Source organism: Neofelis nebulosa, chromosome 1, assembly GCF_028018385.1.
Source record: "Neofelis nebulosa isolate mNeoNeb1 chromosome 1, mNeoNeb1.pri, whole genome shotgun sequence".
Lineage (NCBI taxonomy): Eukaryota > Metazoa > Chordata > Mammalia > Carnivora > Felidae > Neofelis > Neofelis nebulosa.
Genome location: NC_080782.1, coordinates 177,792,072 through 177,816,162, shown reverse-complemented (window position 1 = coordinate 177,816,162; position 24,091 = coordinate 177,792,072). Strand labels below are relative to the sequence as shown.

Below are 24,091 nucleotides of genomic sequence, written 5' to 3'. Positions count from 1 at the left end.
GGAGCCTGGAGCCTGCTTCAGATTCTGTGCCTCCCTCTCTCTCTCTGCCCCTCCCCCACTCATACTCTGTCTCTTTCTCAGAAATACATAAACATTAAAAAAAATTTTTTTTAAAGATTGCTGTATATACCCGGTATATTCTTCACCCCATTTACGTAGTGTGCAGAATGATCCCAATGAACATTCATTTTAATATGTCACCATGGGCACAACAGTTTACCAAGGCCATTTCAGGCTTTTATGATATTCCATGTTGGGGAGTTTTGTGATGAACTGCATAAAATAGCAACCCCTCTGACTTTTCTCATCTTCTTGTCTTCTTGACTCACGGTCTGGTCTAATTATTTGTTCAAGTCGGAAAGCCTCTGGCCATATGATAAGGTATTGTAGTACAGAGTCACTCACTATGAGTTGGGTCTTTGCAAGATTAGAAACTTGGATGTAGTGGGGCACCTAGGCAGCTCAGTTAAGTGCCCAACTTGGGCTCAGGTCATGATCTCACAGCCCTTGAGTTCAAGCCCCGCGTCGGACTCTGTGCTGACAGCTCAGAGCCTGGAGCCTGCTTCAGATTCTGTGTCTTGCTCTCTTTCTGCCTCTGTGCCTCTTCCCCGCTCACACTCTGTCTCTCTCAAAAATAAATAAACGTTAAAAAAAGAAGAAACTTGGATGTAGTAATGTTGTATGGATGTATGTACAGAAAATAGATCAGGAGACATGGGCTCTTTCTCATTGTGCAACTAATCGGTCACAAAATATAAACAAGTCACTTTAGTTCCCAAGACTCAGTTCCCCCCACCAACCCTACATCCCCCTGATTCTGTACTTTTTGCATCAAGTCTTCGATTCTCAAGTGTTAGCCAAAATATGCAGTCACAAAAATAAGCCATTAGGAGATTAGACTGGTTTATTATTTTCCTCTCATCCTGTACTTTCCGGCTTATCTGTGTCTGCCTCTGCTGATGTCATTTTCTGAGGGAAAACTGCATATCCTCTTAAAATAAACATTTTCTGAGGGCATGATATTTCTGATAAGTGTCTAAATTAGATCAGTTATTTTTTTTAATACTCTTCAATACTCTGCTTAAAAAAAATAAGACATATTGTGCTGAGCACTTTGATTTAGAAATGCAAATGATATTGAAATTCTTCCTCTCCTAAGGGTAAAAAAAGCTATTAACCACCCACTTGATTATTGGCTCTAGTTAATAGCTACAGTAAATGAACATGACAGATAGCACCAAATTTCAGTGTTCTAACATTTTTACATAGACAAAGTTGGCACATTAAACCAAAATCCCCAATAAATTAACCCATGTTACTCACATACTCCTCAAAAGCAAAAATGTGTTTCTTTGAGTGTGTTCTAATCGTGCTGACATTTACGTGAATCAAAACACGGAGATTTATTCTAGGCACCCCCATCTACTAGATGCATGACTTTAGACAAGATATTTGGCCTTTCTCACTTCAATTTCCAGAGATGAAATGGGGATCTTAAAGGGTAATTTCAAGTTTCAAATGAAGTCATATGTATTGGAGTATTTTGAAAACTGCAAAGTACTGTGTAAAGAAATATTACTGTTTTTGTTTATGTCAGCAATTTGAGTTATTTATTACTCCCATTGGCATGAGAAATTTTCATTCTCATGTCCTCCATCATGTTTCCATAAATAAAACATCTTCCTTAAATCTGAATTCCCTCTCTTAGTAACTATGCTATTTCTTTGCTGAAGAATCAATTTTTTGAAGGAATAGTCCTCAAATATTCACTTAAAATTTTCCAAAATGACTGCCTAAGTCCTAGGTCCAATCAACTCCTTTCTAGTTCCCCAAATCAGCTTTGGACATGTGTGACCACACCATCCTTGAAGTTCCTCCTTTGGCTTTCATAGTACTGAAACTGTGAACTTTATTCATTCATTCATTCATTCATTCATTCATTCAAATACTCATCCAGTAATTCAACAAATATTTACCTTTCTGTGGTTAGACACTGTTTCAAGATACAACAATGAATAGTGAACACAAGGGGGGAATCCCTACCCCCACGGAGCTTACATTCCATGGAGACAGACAATAAACACAGAGATATTTACAACAATTGCCTGAGTAGTGCCTTTGGCTACTACCCATGTCGAACACACTGTTGCTGCTGACCTCAGAGAGAATTTGGAAGGTGACACAGAGAGGAATACCACATACTCACTGCCTGCAGTCCTTCATTCTGAGTCTTACTGGCCCTTCCTCTGTTTCTACTCCCCTTAAATGGGCATTATGTGATTGGTCTTGGTGATCCTTTTCTCCCTTCAAGTTTTCTTAGTTTTTTTTGTTTTTTTAAACAATTTCCATTGCTACATTAGATCTTTATGACCTGTCAGCATGTTGAAATCCTTTATTTGAGAAGCTGGACTGTAACTCAACTGAGAGTACTAATCCCATTTTAATTATGGAGTCCACTCATGATAAACGATATCCATAACTTGTGCGTAAGGTTTTTTTTTTTAACGTTTAAAATGACATTGTTTTTCTCTAAATGTGTATCTAGCTTATATTTGTTAAGGAAAAAGTTTAGATACTGTAGACTTAAAGTAATCTCTCAAAAAAAAAAAAAAAGGAGTGAGAGAGAAAGAAAGAAAAAAATTATCGAAAATATCAGCTCTCGAACAAGAGTGTCTGTTTTTTATTTCTCTGGGCTCAATTTATGTCTTTGTCAACATACATTCCAAAATGTATGCGTATTTTTCTACCTTCTGGTAAATGATAACATCCAATTCCTTGCATCTCTGTTCCACTCTCGACACAGAAACACAGCCCACCTCACCTCCCACACACTCACAGCCACACTGCGGCCCTCAGTGACTTTGACCCTGACACTCACACTGTCCTGCATCTGTCCCTTCAAGGAATGATCAAAACCAGAATTAGAGGTACAGATCCAGTGTGATTGTCTTCCCTGTTTTTGTGTGCTCCCGAAAACAATTTTGAAAAATCTATTATCTTCACAAACCTTTCTGAGTTATCTGAAATGTTTATTATAGTTTAAATAATTGCAAACAATGTAATTTCTGCTATACTGTAATATTGACAGTTAAGACAAAACAGGACGTTACTCTTCTCAACGTGTTCAGTGAAATAAAAATCTAAGTATCTCAGCAACGTGTAATCCATTAGGGTTCCTTTAAAAAGGCATGAACAAGTTCTTCTTCAACAGTTGTTTTTCTTTCTCCTGTACTCATATTATCATTCTAACCCCCCATAGAAATTTATGCTAATAAAATACATATTTATACCTTTAAAAATTTAAAAACAACTTTATCAGTTTAGTGGCAAATGCATATATATAACATGAAATTAACCTTCTAAAAAGTTTCCATGACTGCAAGACCCTAAGTGGATTTTCTTCTGGATTGAATTAGCATTACAATTATTATTGGCACTAAATTAATCAAAGCCACACATATATATCTTATATTCTTTGATAATTAATGTTTTAAGATAAAGTTTTGTTGCAGATTCTTTCCTTAATAGAATGGTGGGATCCCCGACTCCACACTGGCTCATAAATCTTTGGATGAATTCCTTCTTATATAGAGAACAGTTCTGCATCAATTCCACTCCTTTTTATTGTTATGGAGTATGTACTGAGAAACATTATTCAAATAAATAGTTAGCTAGGAATAAAAGGAATGTTGTTAGTGGAAAGCCACTCAATTCTTTGAACTTCTTCCAAGCTATAGGCCAAAAATAACGTAGTAGCTATCTTCAAAACCTATTTTTAATAATCTAGTAACTGACAGTTTGACTAAGTCCTCTTTCAATTTTGTTGGAAGCAAAATAATAAAAATGATCTGCTTCGTAAAGGATCATTGTAAAGTACCTGGGCATTAGAATAATTTGCTTCTCTACATGGATAATATTTTCAATTGTTCCTAATATCCCACCCCAATTTCTGGCCCACCAGTACTTATATTCTTGTGCCATGCATCATATTACACTTAGGGATGGGTGAGAAGAATGTCTTTGTGATTCATAGGAAGTAGATGGTGAGAGAGATGCTCTTGCCATTAGGCTCGGTTTTGGCAGGTCTGGTTTAGGAAGGAATTTGTCTAAAGGCTCAAGATGTGGAAATGTTTTCACATAAAGCTTATCTCTGCTCAGGTATCCCTCAGAAAGGCCTCATGTAGGGGGTGCCTGTGTGGCTCAGTCAGTTAAGTGTTTGACTCTTGATTTCAGTTCAGGTCATGATCTCACTGTTCACAGGAATGAGCCACTCTTTCCCAAAATAAATAAATAAATAAACTTAAAAAAAAAAAAAAAGGAAGAAGGACTCATGTGCCTTATTTGAGGCCTAGAGGATCGGAGACCAGAAACCATATCTCTGTATGTGGAAAGTGAATGGAGGCCTGAAGTCGGCCGTTGGTGGGCAGGGAATGAACGTGAGATGTAGGAAGACTGTCCTCAAAGTCTTGCGTGTTCAGCTGAGGGAGAAGAGACCATTTTTCTAGTCTAAGTCTACATGGGATTGACAGCCAAAGTTCAGCACCTGTAACACACCTACACATGACCAAAAGCATGAGTTCGATTGGCATTGCTACTGGAGTTGTTACATAATTTGATAGAAATTTTAGAAGAAATAAAGCATTATAGATTGTAGTTCTCTAAATTCACTTTCCCTGTAGCACGGTAAACAGGCAGCATTAAGTCTGTTTCTATAACTTCATAGCCTGCAAAAACAAGCCAAAATTGAAGGTAAAATAATCTATGTATATTAAAAGAGAAAATGTGTTTTCAGTTAGTCAAACACATTATGCTAGCATGACTCTTCTGATGAAATCTGGGAGAAAAAAAGCTTAAAAAGTGAATGCCATTGAAAACTTGGAAATCTTAAAACTTTCTTCAAGAAGGACTTGAAAGATTAATTTAATTTTTCTTCCTAAGTGCGATAAGTGCATTTAATATTCCTCCTCTTTAGATGGAGATTGGCATTAGAAGGGCAAGGGTAATGAAAATGCCGACAAAAAAAAGTTATGAAATCCAGTTTTTACTTATACTAAGGTTTTCTCTAGTAACAATATAGGGTATCTCCAGAAGCTGAATTGATTCTTTCAAGTTGCAAAAGTTTACTATGCTGTCCTAAAAGGTATACTCTATATGCCAACGTTTAACTACCCATAGACTCTACATATGTAGTTTTGGGACTAATCCTTTAAGTATTAGCACCTTCCACCGCAATATGGAATGAGCTAATTGATTCTGTTGTGAAATTTTTATGTATTTGTAATAATATGAAAATTATGTAATAACGTTAAAGCAAACCAAACTCCTTGGGAACATTCATAAATTATATTTTTTAGTTATCTACATGGTTTAGGCTAATGTGAGATATATCCTTTAGAGCTCAGTAAAATTGTACTTAATATGTTAATTTCAGCTTTGACCTAAAATGTAATCAGTGGTTTTATAGAATTCTTTTTAAATGTAGGAATTAATGGTGGATGACATTCCTGGAATTTGCACTGTGAATTGAAATAACATGAATCTAATAGGAGTTTTCATAAGAAAATGGTATTATGAGGGGCGCCTGGGTGGCTCAGTCGGTGGGGCATCCAACTTCGGCTGAGGTCATGATCTCATAGTCTGTGAGTTCGAGCCCCACATCAGGCTTTGTGCCCACGGCTCAGAGCCTGGCGCTTGCTTCAGATTCTGTCTCCCTCTCTCTCTGCCCCTCCCCTGCTCATGCTTTCTCTCTCAAAAATAAATAAACATTTAAAAAAAAATTTTAAAGTAAATGGTATTATAAGGCATATATCCCTAACAAGGGCTCAGTGGCTATAATAGAAAGAAATGAAAGCTTCATATCCTAACCACCCACATATAGTTTCCCAAATGTTCATAAAATCACCAATTTAGTAATCAATCACATAAAATTATTTGTTGATGAATCAGCATGATGTTCAATGAAGCACTGCTTCACTTCTTCAGAATACCTTCCTTTTTACTAATTGATACCTGTTAGAAGGGAGAGACGCATTGGGACCTTGGAATTGGGAGGGCTTCTTTAGGGAAAAAAAATGTAGGAAAGCTAGATGAGACGACTGGGGAAACATACTCACTTTTTTTTACATTTCATCATTCTTATTAATTAATCACTGTAAAGTAATACTGCTTATTTCCTTTTTTAAAAATTTTATCTGAGTACAGGTGACACCCAATGCTACATACATGGCGATTCAACTTCTCTGTTATGCTACGCTCACCGCAAGTGTTGCTACCGTTTGTCACCACACAACACTATTACAATGCCAGTAGCTGTATTCCCTATGCTGTGCCTTTTATTCCCCTGACTTACTAATTGAATAACTGGAAGCCTGTATCTACCCCTCCCCATCGCCCATTTTGCCCCCTCCCCACCTTCTCCCTCTGGCAACCATCAGTTTGTTTTCTGTATTTACAAATCGGATTCTGCTTTTTGTTCCTTTGTTTATTCATCTGTTTTGTTTTTTAGATTCCACATATGACTGAAATCATGTAAGATTTGTCTTTCTCTGACTTATTTCACTCGGCACAATACCCTCTAAGTCCATCTGTGTTGTCAGAAATGGCATGGTCTCATACTTTTTAATGGCTACATAATATTGCTTATCGCTATATCAAATATGCCGTAACTTATGCATTAGTTTCATCCTTCACAGTAAACTTCTTTTGAGACTGAAGAATTATTCAGGTGGCCCTGGATTATTTGGGAGAACTATCTTTTAAACTTCCTTGACACAAGAAAACTAGAAGCACTTTTTGATATCACTCTTCTACAAATTCTCCCATAATTCATTTCATGGAATTTTGCTCTTGTTGGTATATTTTCCTCTCCTTCACCCATCCCCAGGATACGTGGGAATCTGAAGTACCAAAAGACACAATGCCCTGTAATCCTGTGTAGGCTCTTATGAAGTTGTCCTTGGAAGATGTCTGCTTTCGATAAAAACAGCAAAAAACACTAAATCAGTGAATAGCGCAAGATCACTGAAGGCCTCATGCTCCTGATTTTATGCCTCTCCTGTTTTGTCCTCCTGTTCTCCTGAGAATTTCTTATGGTTAGCTTCCCACTTGTCTTTCTTAGGTAAAATCAGGTTCTTCACTAGCTCTGTATTTCTTGGCCAGTCATTTGAATTCTAGGTATTTCTCACCTGCTCTCCCTCAGCTGTGGCTCTTGCTTCCTGGTAACTTTGAAACCCACCATTCATTTTCATTATAGCACCTCGAGCAATTTCAGTACATGGTGATACTTATTAAATATTTATTGGATAAACTTAAGAATGAACTCATTCATAGCCTTCCATTCCATTAATATTGAAAGAAGAGGGGAGAGAAACATTTTCTTGGTACATTACTATCTTATTTTTTTTGGCAGACTCCTCCTCTCCTCCTTCTCCCCCTCCTCCTCCTCCTCCATCATCTTATTATTATTATTATTGTTGTTGTTGTTGTTGTTATTTTGAAAAGTAGAGTCACCAAGAGAATGGCTTCTCTTGGAGGATCTCTTCCCAAACAGTTGCCTCCCATGCCCACAGAAATTTCCAAATTGAATACTCTCTTCTTTGCTGATGATAGTCCATGGCTCTACTGTCAGCCAGCTGATTAGAGCATGGCCAAGTAGGAGTTGTATAATTGCCCCTAAACTTAAGTGAAATCAGGTTCTTCACTAGCTCTGTTTCTTGGCCAGTCATTTGGACTCCAGGTATTTCTCACCCGGAGGTGAGGTATAATTGCCTCCTTAGGACTTTTTCTGAAAAGGTTCAGGCTGGCACTTTGCAAGATAAAGTAAAGAATGGGGATTTCCATGGAAATATACTGGTGCTTTGAGCCACGGGGATTCTAATGTAGGGTTCATCAAGAAATAGCATGACTTTGACCTCAGCTGCAGCAACTTCTTACTCGACATGTCTCCAAAGGCAAGAAAATAAAAGCAAAAATGAACTGTTTAAACCTTATCAAGATAAAACTTCTGCACAGAAAGGAAACAATCAACAAAACTAAAAGGCAACTGATGACATGGGAGAAGATATTTGTAAATGATAAATCGGATAAAGGGTTAGTATCCAAAATCCATAAAGAACTTACCAAACTCACCACTCAAAAAAACAGATAATCCAGTGAAGAAATGGGCAGAAGACATGAATAGACAGTTTTCCAAAGAAGACATCCAGATGGCCAACAGACACATGAAAAGATGCTCAACATCACTCATCATTAGGGAAATACAAATCAAAACCACACTGAGATGCCACTTCACACCGGTCATAGTGGCTAAAATTAACAACTCAGAAAACAACAGATGTTGGCAAGAATGTGGAGAAATGGGAACCTCTTGCATTGTTGGTGGGAATGCAAACTGGTGTAGCTGCTCTGGAAAACAGTGGGATGGTTCCTGAAAAAGTTAGAAATAGAATTACCCAATGACTCAGCAATAGCACTACTAGGAATTTATCCAGAGGATACAGGAGAGTTGATTCATGGGGTCAGATGTACCCCAGTGTTTATAGCAGCACTATCAACAATAGCCAAATTATGGAAAGAGCCCAAATGTCCATCAGCGGATGAATGGATAAAGAAGATGTGGTTTAAATATACAATGGAATCCTACTTGGCAACAGGAAAGAATGAAATCCTGCCATTTGCAACAACATGGATGGAACTGGAGGGTATTATGCTAAATGAAATAAGTCAGTTGGAGGAAGACAGATATCATATGTTTTCACTCATATGTGGAATTTGAGAGACTTAACAGAAGATCATGGGGGAAGGGAAGGGAAAAAAATAGTTTCAAACAGAGAGGGAGGCAAACCATAGAGACTATTAAATACAAAGAACAAACTGAGGGTTGAGGGAGGACTGGAAGAAGGGGGAAACCGGTGATGGGCATTGAGGAAGGCACTTGTTGGAACGAGCACTGGGTGTTGTGTGTCAGCAATGATCCATGGGAATCTACTTCTGAAGCCAAGAGCACATTGTGTATACTGTATGTTAGCTAACTTGACAATAAATTATATTTTAAAAAATAAAGAAAAGTGATAAATAAAAAAGGAAATAAAATGACTAATGTGAATCTCTATGTGTGCTAATAACTATATTATCCATACGCTAGATGACATCAGTGCTACTGGCAGGAAGGCATATTCCTATTTGTGGAGAACTGGAGAGGGAGAGAGATAAAGATTAACACAAAATTCATATCCATGTGTTGTGCATCAAAAATTACCAAAACACATTATGGTATTTGTCTATTTTCCTGTATCTATCAGACATATTTTAATATTATTCACCTCCTACCATATGCCAGCTCCTTACACTAGGCGTTTAAAGTTATACATGTTCATTAGAGAATGAGTGAGAGTGATTTGGTTTTACTTTCTTGAAAACACCACATCCCCTTACTTTCAAGGCAGACAGTGTGTATTCCAAAGCAGAAACATTAAAAATATGCTAGTTCCACTGCACAGAGGCTAGGATTCATAGCTTTTACCAATGTGGATTCTCACATCAATGACTCCTATTGAAAGTCATCGCTAAAATGTTTCTTCTAAATGAAGTAATATTTAAACTATAATATCTGACTGAGGAAGACGACTATTCCCTGATGAGATACTTGGGGATCTTATTTTACATTCTGTATTCACATTTGAAAATTTGCATTTGGGTAAAGTTTAGAATGTCAAGCAGACTGCACGTATAAAAGGCAATATCACCAAGACCTCATGATGATGGAGCAAGGTAAAATTAAAATGATGTTCTGTTCTATTGGGTAAACACATTAGAAAGCCCTCTGAAATACGTATTTAACTAGCGGAAAGAGCTGTTTTGTTCCAACGATGAGAAATATCCATTCTGTGTGTGTGTGTGTGTGTGTAATTTATTTAAGTGCTATTTGGAACTCTTCCAAAATGAATAATAATATTTACTTACTAACTTCTGTGGCAGTTTTACTTATGTTTTAAGGAATAAAATTAAATACAGAAACTGGATCTAGGTAACATTGAATTTGTGACATAATCTGACAAGCACTAACAGAGCTGGCAAGAACTGACGTAGACCTTAACTCACTTCACTTCCTATGTCCTCATTTTGTTTTTAAGTGTTGTACAGCCTCAATGATACTTAGACTTGGCTTTGGAAATTCTGCAGTTACAGCTATCAGGTATGCAAATTAGGTCTGTTCGTTTTCTCCCAGACCCAACAAGTGCAATCAGTTTATGGCTTGCAAATGCTTCATAAGCCTCATGCTTTTCTAGGGGGTTTCTAGCTAATAAGTAAATTACATTTTTAAAAATAGGCTGAATTTGCATCATGATGGTGCTACAAACATTTATCATCCACATAGGGAATATGTCTCCTTCAGGCTCTGATTTGCAATTCATGATTGTTTTCTGTCTTATCCTTGTTCTCTCTCAATGGTACAAAATGGAGAGAAGATGGTTTTAGAGCATACACATTTTAATCAACATTCAAACTGAATGGGATGGCCTAAAGGTTTTCTGTTAGTATACTCAGTAACTCATTTCCAAGCCACCGTTAAGCAACAGTTGAAACAATAGATGACTTCTTGAAAGAAAGTGTGAAAATTTCATTCAGGTCATGCACATCAAACTAAGCAATGACCCAGCAATTCTAGTCCTAGTTATGTACTCAAAAGAAGTGAAAATATATGCCATACAAAAATTTGTACATTAATGTAATTCAAGGTTAACACTATTTAAAGAATTTTTATATAACCCCATGGCTAAATAAAGCTCTAGTTAGCTGATAAAGAATTGTATCTCTAGCTCAGTAATTCCTCTGTAAAACTTACAAATATGGTAGTAGGAATTTATTAGTTAAAGGCACTTCTGTCTTTCATGCAGCTTTATTGAGATACAATTTATATACCATAAAGTTTACTGGTAAATGTAAATGGTATTTGAAGTGTAAATGTCAGTGGTATTTCATATATCAGTACAGTATTGGGCAACTGTTTATGTCTCTGAAATTTAATTGTAGAACATTTCCATCACACAAAAAGGCTTGTACCTGTTAGCAGTCACTCTCCACCCCCAAAATCTGTTTCTTCCATCCTTCACCCTGGCCCCTGACGACCACTAACTGCATTCTGTAACTATCGATGTGTCCGTTCTGAACATTTTGTGTATAGATGAAATCACATGTTCTTCTGTGACTGACTTAATGTAGTTTCAAAGTTCATCGGTGTAGCATAATGTTATTTCAAAGTTCATCAATGATGCAGCATCTTGGAATCTCATTCCTTTTAATTGCTGAATAATATTTTACTGAATGGAAATACCACATCTAGTTTATCCATTCATCAATTGATGGAAATAAATTGACAAATGATTAAACTAAATGTTTCCAGGTTTTGGCTAAGGTACTTCTATAAACATTAATGTACACATTTTTGTATGGCATATATTTTCACTTCTTTTGAGTACATAACTAGGACTAGAATTGCTGGGTCATATGGTAGTTTTATGTTTCCAAAGTGGCTGCCATGGTACATTCCCATCAGCGATATGTATGAGGGTTCCAATTTCTCCACATCCATGTCAGTGCGTGTTATTGTCTGTCTCTTTTATTAGAGCCATCCTAAGGGTGTGAGTAATATCTCAATTTGATGTTCTTTCTGTAGCAACTAATGATGTTGAGCATCTTTTCATGAGCTACTTGGACATTTTATATCTTTTTTGGAGAAATGTCTATTTAAATCCTTTGCTTTTTTTTTATTGGGTTGTTTGTCTTTTTGTTGCTGAGTTTTAGGAGTTTGGTATATATTCTGAATACAAGACCCTTATTGGACATATAATTTGCAAACATTTCCGTCTAGTTGTTAGGTTGTGTCTTCACTTTCATGACAATGTCCTTTGATACACAAACCTGTTAATTTTAATGAAGCCCAATTTATTTTTCTTTCTTTTGGAATCATATCTAAAAATACATTGCGAAATCAAAGGTCATTAAGATTTACCCTATGTAGGTTTTTCCAAGAGCTGTATAGGTTTTGATCATATTTAGGTTATTCAGCCATTTTGAGAAATTTTGGTGCATGTTCTGAGGTCAGGTCCAACTTCATTGTTTTTCATGAGGACATCCAGTTGCTCCAATACAATCTGTTAAAGACATTATTCTTAATCCATTAAATGATATTCACATCCTTGTAAAAACCAACTGACCATAAACATGTATGTTTATTTCTGGTCTTTCAACTCTGTTTTATTGATTTAAATGTCTATCCTCATGCCAGTACCACAGTTTTGATGATGATGATGATGATGATGATGATGATGATGATGATTGTGAGAAAATACATGAGATCTACCCTCTTAACAAAATTTTAAGTGTTCAGTACATATTGTTAACTATGTGCATATAGTTGTACAAAAGATCTCTGAAACTCTATCATCTTGCATGACTGAAACTCTATGTCCTTTGATTAGCAACTCCCCATTTCCCTCTCCTTCACAGCCCCAGCAACCACCATTTTGCTTTCTGCTGCTATGAGTTTGACTACTTTTAGATACTTCATGTAAGCAGAATTTTGTAGTATTTGTCCTTCAGTAACTGGCTTATTTCACTTAGTATAATGTACTCAAGGTTTATCCAGGTTGTTGCATATGGCAGGATTTCCTCCTTTTTTAAGAATGAATAATACTCCATCATATGAACAAACCTCATTTTGCTTAGCCGCTCATCAGTCAATGAACATTTAGGAAGCTCCTACCACCTGATTATTGTGAATAATGCTGCAATGAACATGGGAATGCAAATATCTCTTCCAGAACCTATTTCCAATTTGGGGGAGGGGGGGAATAAATACCTAGAAGTGAGATTGCTGGATAATACCACAGTGTTTTGATTACTTTAGCTTTGTAGCAAGTTGTACTTTTTGAAATCAGAAAATGCAATTGCTCCAAATTTGTTTCTTTTTTTCAAAATTGTTTCAGCTCTTTGGGTCCTTGCAATTCCAGATGAATTTGAGGACCGGCTTTTCCATTTCCACAAGGAAAAACTATTAGAATTTTAATAAGGTTTGCAATGAATCTATAAATTACTTTGAGTAGTACTGCTATGTTAACAATATTAAGTCTTCCAGCACATGAATGCAGGATATCTTTCCATTGATTCAGGTCTTTAATTTCTTTCAACAATGCTTATTAGTTTTCAATGTAAAATTCTATCATCTTTTTGGTTAAATTTACTCCTAAGTATTTTTTTCTTTTAGATACTATTGTAAGATACTATTGTAAATGAAATTGTTCTTTTTTCTTTAAATATTTTTATTTATTTTGAGAGAGAGAGAGAGAGAGAGAGAGAGAAAGAGAGTGCACATGAGCGAGCAGGGGAGGGACACAGAGTGAGGGAGAGCAAGAATCCCTAGCAGGCTCCATGCTGACAACACAGAGCCCAGCTCAAGGCTCAATCTCGCGAACCGTGAGATCATGACCTGAGCCAAAATCAAGAGTCAGACACTTAACCAACCTAGCCACCGAAGCACCCCTGAAATTGTTTTCTTATCTTCCTTTCTCAGATTATTTATTGCTAGTGTTAAAAACTCAATGGATGTTTGTGTGTTGATCTTATACCTTGCAACTTTGCTGAATTCATTTATTCACTCCAATAAGGTATTATTTGTGAATGCTTGGGATTTCCTAGATGTAGGGTCATGTCATCTGCAAATAGAGACAGTTTTAGTTCTTCCTTTTCAAATTGACAACTTGTATTTCTTTATCTTTCTTAATGACTCTAGCTAGAGTTTTCAGTACTATCTTGAAAAACAGTGGTGAAAGCAGGCCTTCTTGTCTTGTGTTTGATCTTAGGGGAACTCTTTCACCATTGAGAATGATGTCAGTTGTCCGTTTTTCATAAATGGTCTCTATTATGTTTAGGAAGTCCCCTTCTATTCCGGATTTTCCATATGTACTTATTATGAATGAGTGGTAGCTTTTGCCGTAAGCTTTTTCTGCATCAACTGAGATTACCATGTGGGTTTTTCTCCCTTTATTCTATGAATATGATTTATTATATTGATTTATTTTTCTTATCTTGAACCTCCCTTGCATTCCTGGGATAAATTCCACTTGGTCGTGGTGTATAATTTTTTTTTTTTTTAATGTACTGTTGGATTCAGTTTGCTAGTATTTTGTTGTTCATCTACTATTATAAAGGCATATCTGTCTACAGTTTTCTTTTCCTCCTATGTCTTTGTCTGGCTTTGCTATCAAGTAATGCTGGTCTCTAAGAATGAATTAGGAAATGTTCCTTGTCTTCTGTATTTTGGAATAGTTTAGGAAGGATTTTGCTAATTCTTCTTTACGTGTTTGATAGAATTCACCAGTGAAGCCATCTGGTCCAGAGTTTTTCATTGTTGGCAGGCTTTTGATACCAGTCCAACCTCTTTATTTATTATAGATCTTTTCATATTTCCTAATTTTTCATGATTTAGCCTTGGTAGGTCATATTTCTAGTAATTTGCCTCTTTCATCCAGGTTATCTAATTTGTTGGTGTGTTCATTAGTTTTCTTGGCCACCATAACTTACCACCAGTGATTAAAACCACAGAAATGTATTCCCTCACAGTTCAGTAAGCCAGAAGTCTGAGACCAAGGTATTGGCGGAATTGATTCTTTTTAGAGGCTCAGAGGGAGAGCTGATCCCACACTTCTCTCCCACCTTCTAGGAGAGGAAAGATCTCAAATCAATAACTTAACTTTATACCTTAAGGAACTGGAAAAAGAACAAACTGAAACTCAAGTTTCTGCTCCATCCTAATCTTCATCATTTCCTTTCTTTTGCTAACTTTGCTTTTAGTTTGCTCTTCTTTTGTAAATCCTTTATGTACAACATGAGTTATTGATTTGAGATATTCTCTTTTAAATGTAGGCATTTATGGCAATAAGTTTTTATTTTTGTTTTCATAAGTGTTTTCATTTTTGTTCACCTAAGTGTTTTCTAATTTCCCTACTGGTTTCTTCTTTAACCTATTGGTTATATAAGAGTGTGTGGTTTAATTTCCACATGTTTGTGAATTTTCTGGTTTTCCTTCTGATACCAGTTTCCAGCTTCATGCTATTTATAGTCAGAGAAGATACTTCATATGATTATAACCTTTATAAATATCTTAAGGGTTGAGGTTTAGTAGCGCCTTTTTACTGAAATTTAGCAGTCTCTGTCTTTATTAAGCACTCTCCTGGCTGCTGTAAGTTGTTTTTTTGTTTGTTTGTTTGTTTTGTTTTGTTTGCAACTAAATCTTCAAATTCTGAGAAAGCTGATTCTGTCATTTTTTGCTAGCTTACTGGTTGCTTCAGTGGAAGGACTGATTCTCAGCAGCCCCAACTCTACCATTTCTGTGATGTTGTCTGCCTCCTGTGCTTCTCTTACAGACATCTGTTTCATGACTTCCTTCAGAAGCCTTCCCTGGAGACCCTGCTTCCCCCTTCTACACTAAATGCCCTTTCCTGGGTTCCCTTTCCATGGCACTTCACCAAGACACATAAGTTTTTCCCTGAAGTGATCTGGAAATGAATGTAATCTGAGCATCCTGACATTGGTTTGAGATCTCTTTTATTCATCCCCATGAATACTGGATGAATGAAACTTGCATGACTGAACAAAGAAGAAAGAGATTTGAGTTCTCATGAACTTACTACAGAGCCTCTTTACAGGGTATAGACTGCTTAAAAAAATTAAAATTACTTAATATGAAACTACTTTGAATGGAATCTAATCTTTCTTGAGGACCTCAAGAAGTCCTTCAGAATTTCATGATATGTTAAGATGGTGAGTAGAAATACCTCATCATTTCTTACAACCCTAGGTTAGAAACTATGGAGAATGGCATGGAGTCTTGCTCAAAACACAGTTTTAATTTGTTCTGGTTAAATAGTTTACTTACATTAACTTGTTTGTCTTTTGGGAGCAGAAGAAGACAAATAGATTTATTTGATTATTTTTTTTGGCTGTATGATTTCCATAGAAACAAGCACTTACTAGGTATATGTTCATTGTGTATATAGATTTATAACTTGGACATGTCTTGTTTTCTAAAAATATTCTAAGTAATAGATGTATTTTACATTGGCTGCTATTAAAAATAGCTAACATGAGCATCAATGCATAAATGCTGGTTCAGATACAAAAAATCTTACCTATATTAAGGACATGAAATGAATTTCTATTTTTTGGTTATGGGTGTGCTATGCCTCAAATCACATTTAGAAAATGTAAGAATTACTTGCTATGACATCTTGATACGCGTGATGAACCAGGTAAATAAGTCTTAGTCGTCTCTCTCAATACAGTTTTACTAAGGGTTCTTTTTATATTTCTTGCCATGTTTCAGTGTATCTTGCTTTAATCTTTTAAAAAAGAAACACAAACAACAACATCAAGAAAAAACCACAAGGTTGTAACCTGAGAGCTCAATTCTTTTTATGTTATTTATTTTTATGTTATGTTATAAGAAAGCTTAGTTATAAATTATATGATTATTGAAACTAGTCAATTATAATAGCATCTATAAAATGATTATTAATGTCATTATATATAAACAGCTTCAGAAGAAGTTAACAGAAGGTCTAAACCCAAGATGCAGGGAAATGATATTGGAATCTTACTTGGTAGACTCACAAACTTGTGTGTATCTTTTCGATGATCGTAGGGTAATGGAGTAGGAACCACTGACTGTTCTCTCCCCACCCCCCCCATTGTTGTGCATTCTTGACAAAGTCATTCTAGTGGTGAAGGACAGCATGTAAAAGTTAGGTGACAGCACAAATAAATATTCATACCAAGTGGATACCACTTTTATACACTTACCAATTTACTGATTTACCTAAGTTTATTTCCCAGTCTTTCTTTTTTTTTTTTATGTTAATGTATTTTTGAGAGACAGAGAGGGAGCATGAGTGGGGGAGAAACACAGAATCTGAAACAAGCTCCAGGCTTTGAGCTGTCAGCACAGAGCACGATGTGGGACTTGAACCCATGAACCGGGAGATCATGACCTGAATCTATCACGGAAACTGGTCTGGATCACCCGGCAGAAGAACCAACCGGCACTCAGAGATCTTGGAAGGAAGGAGGTTTATTTTACACCAGTGGGCTCAGAGGAGATCATTCCCCAGAGATCTGAGCCAAATGCAGGTGGGAAGGGTAATTTATAGCGTCATCTTCCGCATTTGTGATGACTTTTGCGTGTGTGGCAAACAAGGCAGGAAGAACCCAGAAGAGAAGCCTCTAAGTTGGGAACTAGAGTTTGTTTTAGTCCCATCAGCCATCTTATGGTGCAGAACTTTACTTATTTTCCCAACAGTAGTTATTTGGCACCTGAGGCAAGCAGGGTGGGAACAAGAACCTGGAAGGGAAGTCTTCAGGCTGGGACTGAAATTCTCTTATCAGTCCTGTTGGCCATCATACAACAGATTTTTCCCTACCAAATCGAAGTCAGACACTTAACTGACGGAGCCACCCAGGTGCCCTTTCCCAGTCTAGTTTCAATATCTAAGGAGTTACAGCTACATTTTTCAAAAATAGTAAAATATCCACATTAAGTAAAAAGACATTCAACATGTTGTTTCTCAACATGGATTATATTCTTTATTTTTTCTAAATGAACACATTTGCTTTAGTGCGAAATTTTTTGTCTAATTGTTTGCAATTTTTATAAATTTGCCACACTATATGTTAGAGATATTACTTCATTGTAAATTTTAAATGTGAGTTTTTAGAACTCCTTTATTTTGAAAGTAGGTTGAAAAACTCATGAACACTGAATAAGGGCTATAGACCAGTTTGTGGTAACATACCAGTGTCAATTTCCTTGTTTAGATATCCTACCACAGTTATTTGAAATGTCACCATAAAGTGACATTGGTGAGTGAGGGGTACCCAAGACTCCACTCTTTTTGCATCATCTTGTGAGTCTATATTGATTTAAATACAAAAATATTTTTAAAAATTTGCTATAGCCCAATTATAAAACACCAGTAAATATTTAAAAATAGAAATATCCCTCACACAATTGGCATTTAAAACAACCTTCTTTTCAGAGACTTACTTCTAAAAGTCTTCAGTTTGGGGGCGCCTGGGTGGCTCAGTCTGTTAAGCAGCCGACTTCGGATCAGGTCACGATCTCGCGGTCCGTGAGTTCGAGCCCCGTGTCAGGTTCTGTGCTGACAGCTCAGAGCCTGGAGCCTGTTTCAGATTCTGTGTCTCCCTGTCTCTGACCCTCCCCAGTTCATGCTCTGTCTCTCCCTGTCTCAAAAATAAATAAGCGTTAAAAAAAAATTTTTTTTTAATAAAAAAAAATAAAAGTCTTCAGTTTGAAGTGATGATTTTTTATTTATTTTAATTCAAGCATGCAGTTGTGTCAATTCAAAAAATATGGGTCTGTGAACACGAAAGCTTAAACTTTGATGCTCCACATTCTATTTTCTTCTTCTTCAAATGCCCTTTATTTGACCAGGAGGGATGTCATTTCCAAAAGTACTGAGAGACCCACATTTAACTTGAACAACATTGTTCTTGTAGGTTATTAAGGCTGTTCAATTTTCTCTGTTGGTTGCTACCCTGAGTTGGAGACAAGACTCTTCTAAAATGTCAGACTGAGAAAATTGTACTGGTTCCAACACAATTAAAAAAAAAAAAAAAAACTTAGGAATTAATGCTATCAATAGCCTTTGAAAACAAACTTAAAAAGTAACAATTGAATGCTAAGAGGGATAAAACTGTCTTTCTTTTTTTCTTTGAATCTCAATGTGGCCAAGAAATTGAGGAACACAATAGAGAGTTCAATTCACAAGGCTCTTCCTGAGTGCCTCAATCATCATTACAATGCCTGTTAACGATGTTCTTGTTTTGCAGAGCAGTGCAGGTTATGAGGGTGACAGAGTCCCTACAGCCTAAAAGATCTCAAATTTGCATCCCAGGTATTGACACGTGCTCCATATTGGTACTGGAATACTGAGTGAGAAGAATCAAAGCATCCTATAAAACCAATAGCAAGAAAACCAAAAATCCAACACAGTCCAAGGACGAAATTGCATGGCCAGCTCAGGTGAAAACAGAGTTGGTCTCTGGAGAAAGGCATCAGGGTCACGACAGAAGTCACAAGGCTATGGAAAACAAAATTCTGTGGGCACAAGTTTGTAGGATTGCAACCATATCAAATAAGTAAAATGCATAAGAATTTGAAATTCCACATAAATTCTGAATGGAAAATACAGAATTATTTTCTCTTTTCTGCGACTGGCTTGGGATATATGTGGATAAAAGAAATTTTTAAGACAACATTGCTCCGTTGTGGATAAAATTTGCCATATTCACAAAATAGCCTATCTGGAGAGGATGATACTGTGACACCAATGTGTGCTCAAGTTAAAAGTCACCAGGCTCCCCAGGGCACCTGGGTGGCTGAGTCAGCTAAGTGTCCAACTTCAGCTCAGGTCATGATCTCACAGTTCATGGGTTCAAGCCCCAGGTCAGGCTCTATGCTGACAGCTCAGAGCCTGGAGCCTGCTTTGGATTCTGTGTGCTGCTCTCTCTGCCCCTCCCCGACTTGCACTCTGTTTGTCAATAATAAATAAATGTTAAAAAAAAATTTTTTCAAATCACCAAACTCCTCAATTTTGGTATCTTTTTTTTGTTTTCTTTTGCTGTTGGAAAATAAATTTTAAAAGTCATGGATATTAAACCATTCTCTAAATATCTTTATAAAGTAAGGCCAGTTATATTTTACTTCACTTATTTGATTTGAAGTACTTAATACACTAACTTTCTATTGCTGATCTTGTTAATTCTGTTTTATTAAAGCCAACATTGAACTACCAGGAAAAGTAAAAACCAAAAGGATATTACTTTGAATGCATAAAAAGTAAGGTGATTAATGGATAGATAGAAGATGGGTGGATATTCGAAAAAGTAAGTATAGGAAAATGTTAAATGGGGATCTAGGAGCGAGGGTATTATACACTATAACAGTCTTTCAACTTTTCTGTATGTTTGAAAACTTGTATAACATTTTGGAAATAAAATGCAAACATGTTCAAAAGAACAACCAGAATCTTCAGTGCCTAAATAAATAAATAAATAAATAATAAGTAGCTTCACTTTCTGAAACAACGGATTAAGGATTTTGTCAGTATATATCGTAAAAGTAAGAAAATGTTACCAACAAAACGAAGCCTTGCGTTAAAAACCGCAAACACTGGGGCGCCTGGGTGGCTCAGTCGGTTGGGCGGCCAACTTCGGCTCAAGTCATGATCTCGCGGTCCATGAGTTGGAGCCCCGCGTCGGGCTCTGTGCTGACAGCTCACAGCCTGGAGCCTGTTTCAGATTCTGTGTCTCCTTCTCTCTGACCCTCCCTCGTTCATGCTCTGTCTCTCTCTGTCTCAAAAAAATAAATAAACGTTAAAAAAAATTTTTAAAAAACAAAAAACCGCAAACTCATAGGAAGACAAATAACCTATGATGTCACTCATATGTGGAATCTAAAAAAACAAAACAAATGAATAAACAAACAAACAAAAAGCAGAATCAGCCCTGTAATTACAGAGAACAAATGGTTGCCAGAAGGAAGAGGGGGGAGAATGAGCAGTATCCCTGAAGGGGAGAGGGAGGCACAGGCTTCTAGTTAGGGAACCAGTAAGTCACAGGGATGAAGTACAGCTCAGGGAATATAGTCAGTGGTACTATAATACTGTTGTGTGGTGACAGATGGAAACTACAGCAATGCTGAGCACAACATAACATATAGAGAGGTTGAATCACAGTGTTGGACACCTGAAACTAATGTGACATTGTGTGTCAGATAATACTGAAGTAAAAAATAAAGAAATCAAAACAAAACAAAACAAAATTCAAATGCGGTTTCTAGGCAAACGATGAAATGACGGAGATTAGGCAGAGTAGTGGAAAGTACCCATTTATGCAGAACTACCCTTTATTGGTACACCTTTACACTGATGTTACGCTTTGTCAATATCTAAATGTCCTTGACACGTAATGTCACCTGTGGGCCCAGCTCTGTGTCATCAGACTGGTAAGTCTCCACGAGATCCAAATGATACAAGTTAGACTTGTTCTCATGTCTGGAACACAAGAACAGCACCATATGGCTATTTGATGAAAACACCAAAATTAGGTGGAATCAGCCAAATAAATATGATCATAATTTTGTGTCTAGTCATAAAAAAAGAGTTTTCTGTATTTTTTTTTCCTGTTGTTGGTTCATACTGTTTTAAATAGTCTTTCCTCTTGAAGTCAAATTAGAATTTTCAATGAGTCCAAAAGAGAGTTTAGTGATTTAGAACCGATGGACTCAGAAGAACCTCAGCTTTTCTTATTCAAGGCAAATGCCACTCCATCATTAGTTGAATTACTGCAAGGATTTCTCCTTACATTCAACACCGGGGTCTATTTTCCACAAAGTTCCCAGAACTGCAAAGCTTCAAATGCCTGAAGACATTGCCTTGGCAGTTCCATTGCTTCTAAGCAGGCCTGGATCTTAGAAATGCCAGACAGGTTGATATCGATCCTTTTTAAAAAGTTAGGTACAAAGGAAGTGTATCTGCCAACCTCCTTTAGAAACAGGGTCAAATAACCGGTTGGAAAATTTTCTAAAGGTGTCACATTAAACTTTAATCATACCTACATTTTTACGGAGCCTTTAACTTGGCAAATTGCTTTCACGTGCATTATCTCATTTCACGTTCTATTGCGATGAAATGGTGTCCAGGTCCTAGGGCTGAATTACGATGACATAGATACGAAAATGTTGATGGGGACATTTGATGAAAATCGATTATTATGCTATCGACCAAGTATTTGACAGGAGTGGACTGGCTTCGAGCTCACGTATGACAAAGGGTTAAGATTCTAATAGTTGCTTTGCTCCACTTGCTGGAGGTTTTGAGAGCCATTTCTCCGTTTTGTTTTTGTTTTTGTTTTTGTTTTTTTTTCAAGGAGAAAATGAGTTACCTCTTTTAATTTCCTCCCTCTCATCCTTCTTATTTCTGATTTTCTTTTTTCTTGTCAATAAATCTGCAGGTCAGCCCCACCCCCGGCTGCATCCGAGCTCTCATGAAGATGCTGTACTGCCCATACTGCCGGGGACTTGTCACCGTGAGGCCCTGCAACAACTATTGCCTGAACGTCATGAAGGGCTGCCTGGCCAATCAGGCTGATCTCGACACTGAATGGAATCTGTTTATAGGTAAGGAGCGTTTAGACGGATCCATGCCCTAGATTACAGAGACGTAGATAACCAGCAAGAGGTTGTGGGGCCCAATGGGCAGGTCTGCAGTTGTGATGGTTTCAATGCAAAAGAGGATTAAGTGCAAAAACAAAAACAGAAAGCAGCTGCTAGCAGATTATAAAGGTGACATTTTTCTTCTTTTTTAAATCCTGAAAAACAGGGTGCCCTGGTATGTTTGTGAGGGACAGTCTTGCTAAAGATTGTACAAGCGAGCGTTGTTGAATTAGCTGATCTCTCTGACAAAGATAAAAAGCACTCTTGTCGAGTTTCTGGGAGTTCCTGTGGAAAGGGGCAAATTAGGGGGAAAAAAAATCTCCTTAAAAAGAAAATCCTCAGCACTAGTTCTTATTTCTGGTACCTCAACATAGTCACAGATACTAGTAAAACACTCCTTCCTTGGACATCCATGATGAAAATAGCTCGGTATTTCTGCCGAAATATGCAAATCTTCTTCCTCGTGCTGTGGAGAAGGGGGCTTCAAGCCCTCAACGTGAGACAGCCTTCCTGTCTTTAGAAGGTACGATGGAAAGTGGGCAAGACGCAGGGGAAGTCTGTGAGTCGTGGCTCTGGTCTTGAGTTGCAGGAATCGCTCAGGGCGAAGTGCACTGCCAAAAGATATTTCCCAAATTGCTATCCAAGGATAAAAGGACAAATTTTACAGGCAGGCTTCTCCCAGGAAAACACACAGGCCTTGAAAGAGTGAATGTGTTTTCTCCCCCTCTGACAAAAGCCCTTCAAATAAAAGTACTTTCAATTGCATTTACTGCAATTGCATGGTGACGGGCAGAGTGGTGCACCTCACAGGGCAATTCCTTAGCTTCTGGGGGCCTTCATCATTTATGCATACCTCTAAACCAGAAGGCACGCATGAAGTCTTCTGACATCTAAGTTTGGGGTAGGGTAGGAAAAAGATCTAAGATGGGTTGGAATGTGGCGAAACCTAAGCTCATCGTGCAAAAGACGGGATTCGGTTGCAAGCATTGCCCTTTGGCAGTGAAACCCACCGGCTAACATGCTGTTATGCTTAGGAAGGCCGGGGAAAATGGTTTGGAAGTTTTAAGCAAAAAAGAGTAAACTTTAGAGTGGGTAGATTCCAATGGAACTCATCCAACAAAATCCCAGAAATCATTTCAGGGAGAATAAATTGAAATACCGTTCTCTCTTCCTTTAGTGGGAGTACGGAATCTGTCTGCATGATCTTGGGTTACTTTATTTGAAAAATGAGGAAGTGTTTGAAAAGTTTAATCATTAAAGTACCCTTCTAACTCAGAAATGATATGAATCTTTGCTAAGATTTTGGACGGGAGTATGAATTTTTTAGAAAGGTAATAAGAATAACTCGATCTTCTAAAATATGAATTTAGATTAATTTTGGCAGAGACACTCTCCAAATAATGCTAATTAAAAAGTACTCTCATCAAGAAATCTAAAAATATTGCCACATTTTAAAACCAGATTAAACCTCATTGCCATCACTTTGAGTCATATAGATTATTCATACTTTTTGGTTGAAACTACCCTAATTTATAGCACAGTTAAATAGTCTTTGCTCAGCCTGCACCTTATTGAGGAAGGTGGACATGTGGATTTTGTTACTTAGAGCAGGACGTGATTAAGAATGAGACTATAAGGCTTTTAATTTAGAAGAGCAACAGTGACTTCCTTATTGGCTTTTTCTCCTCAGTGCTGGTTGGCTATTTTAACATCATACCTTCAATCAGTTGGCTTTCCTGGATGCCAATTAGATGTGAAATTGAATGTCTGGAAAACCGTTTGATTTAAAAACCCAGATTTGAA

The 24,091-nt window shown here is 37.0% G+C and overlaps 1 protein-coding gene across 2 annotated transcripts in view; it reads left to right on the top strand.

Annotated features, from left to right (window-relative positions):
- GPC6 (glypican 6) overlaps positions 1 to 24,091 on the top strand; it is a 1,126,333-nt gene that overhangs the window by 747,704 nt on the left and 354,538 nt on the right. For both annotated transcript variants that reach the window (XM_058681995.1, XM_058681985.1), the window contains exon 4: positions 22,087 to 22,252. In XM_058681995.1, the coding sequence (XP_058537978.1) occupies positions 22,087 to 22,252 (166 nt within the window). The remainder of the gene's footprint in view (positions 1 to 22,086; positions 22,253 to 24,091) is intronic.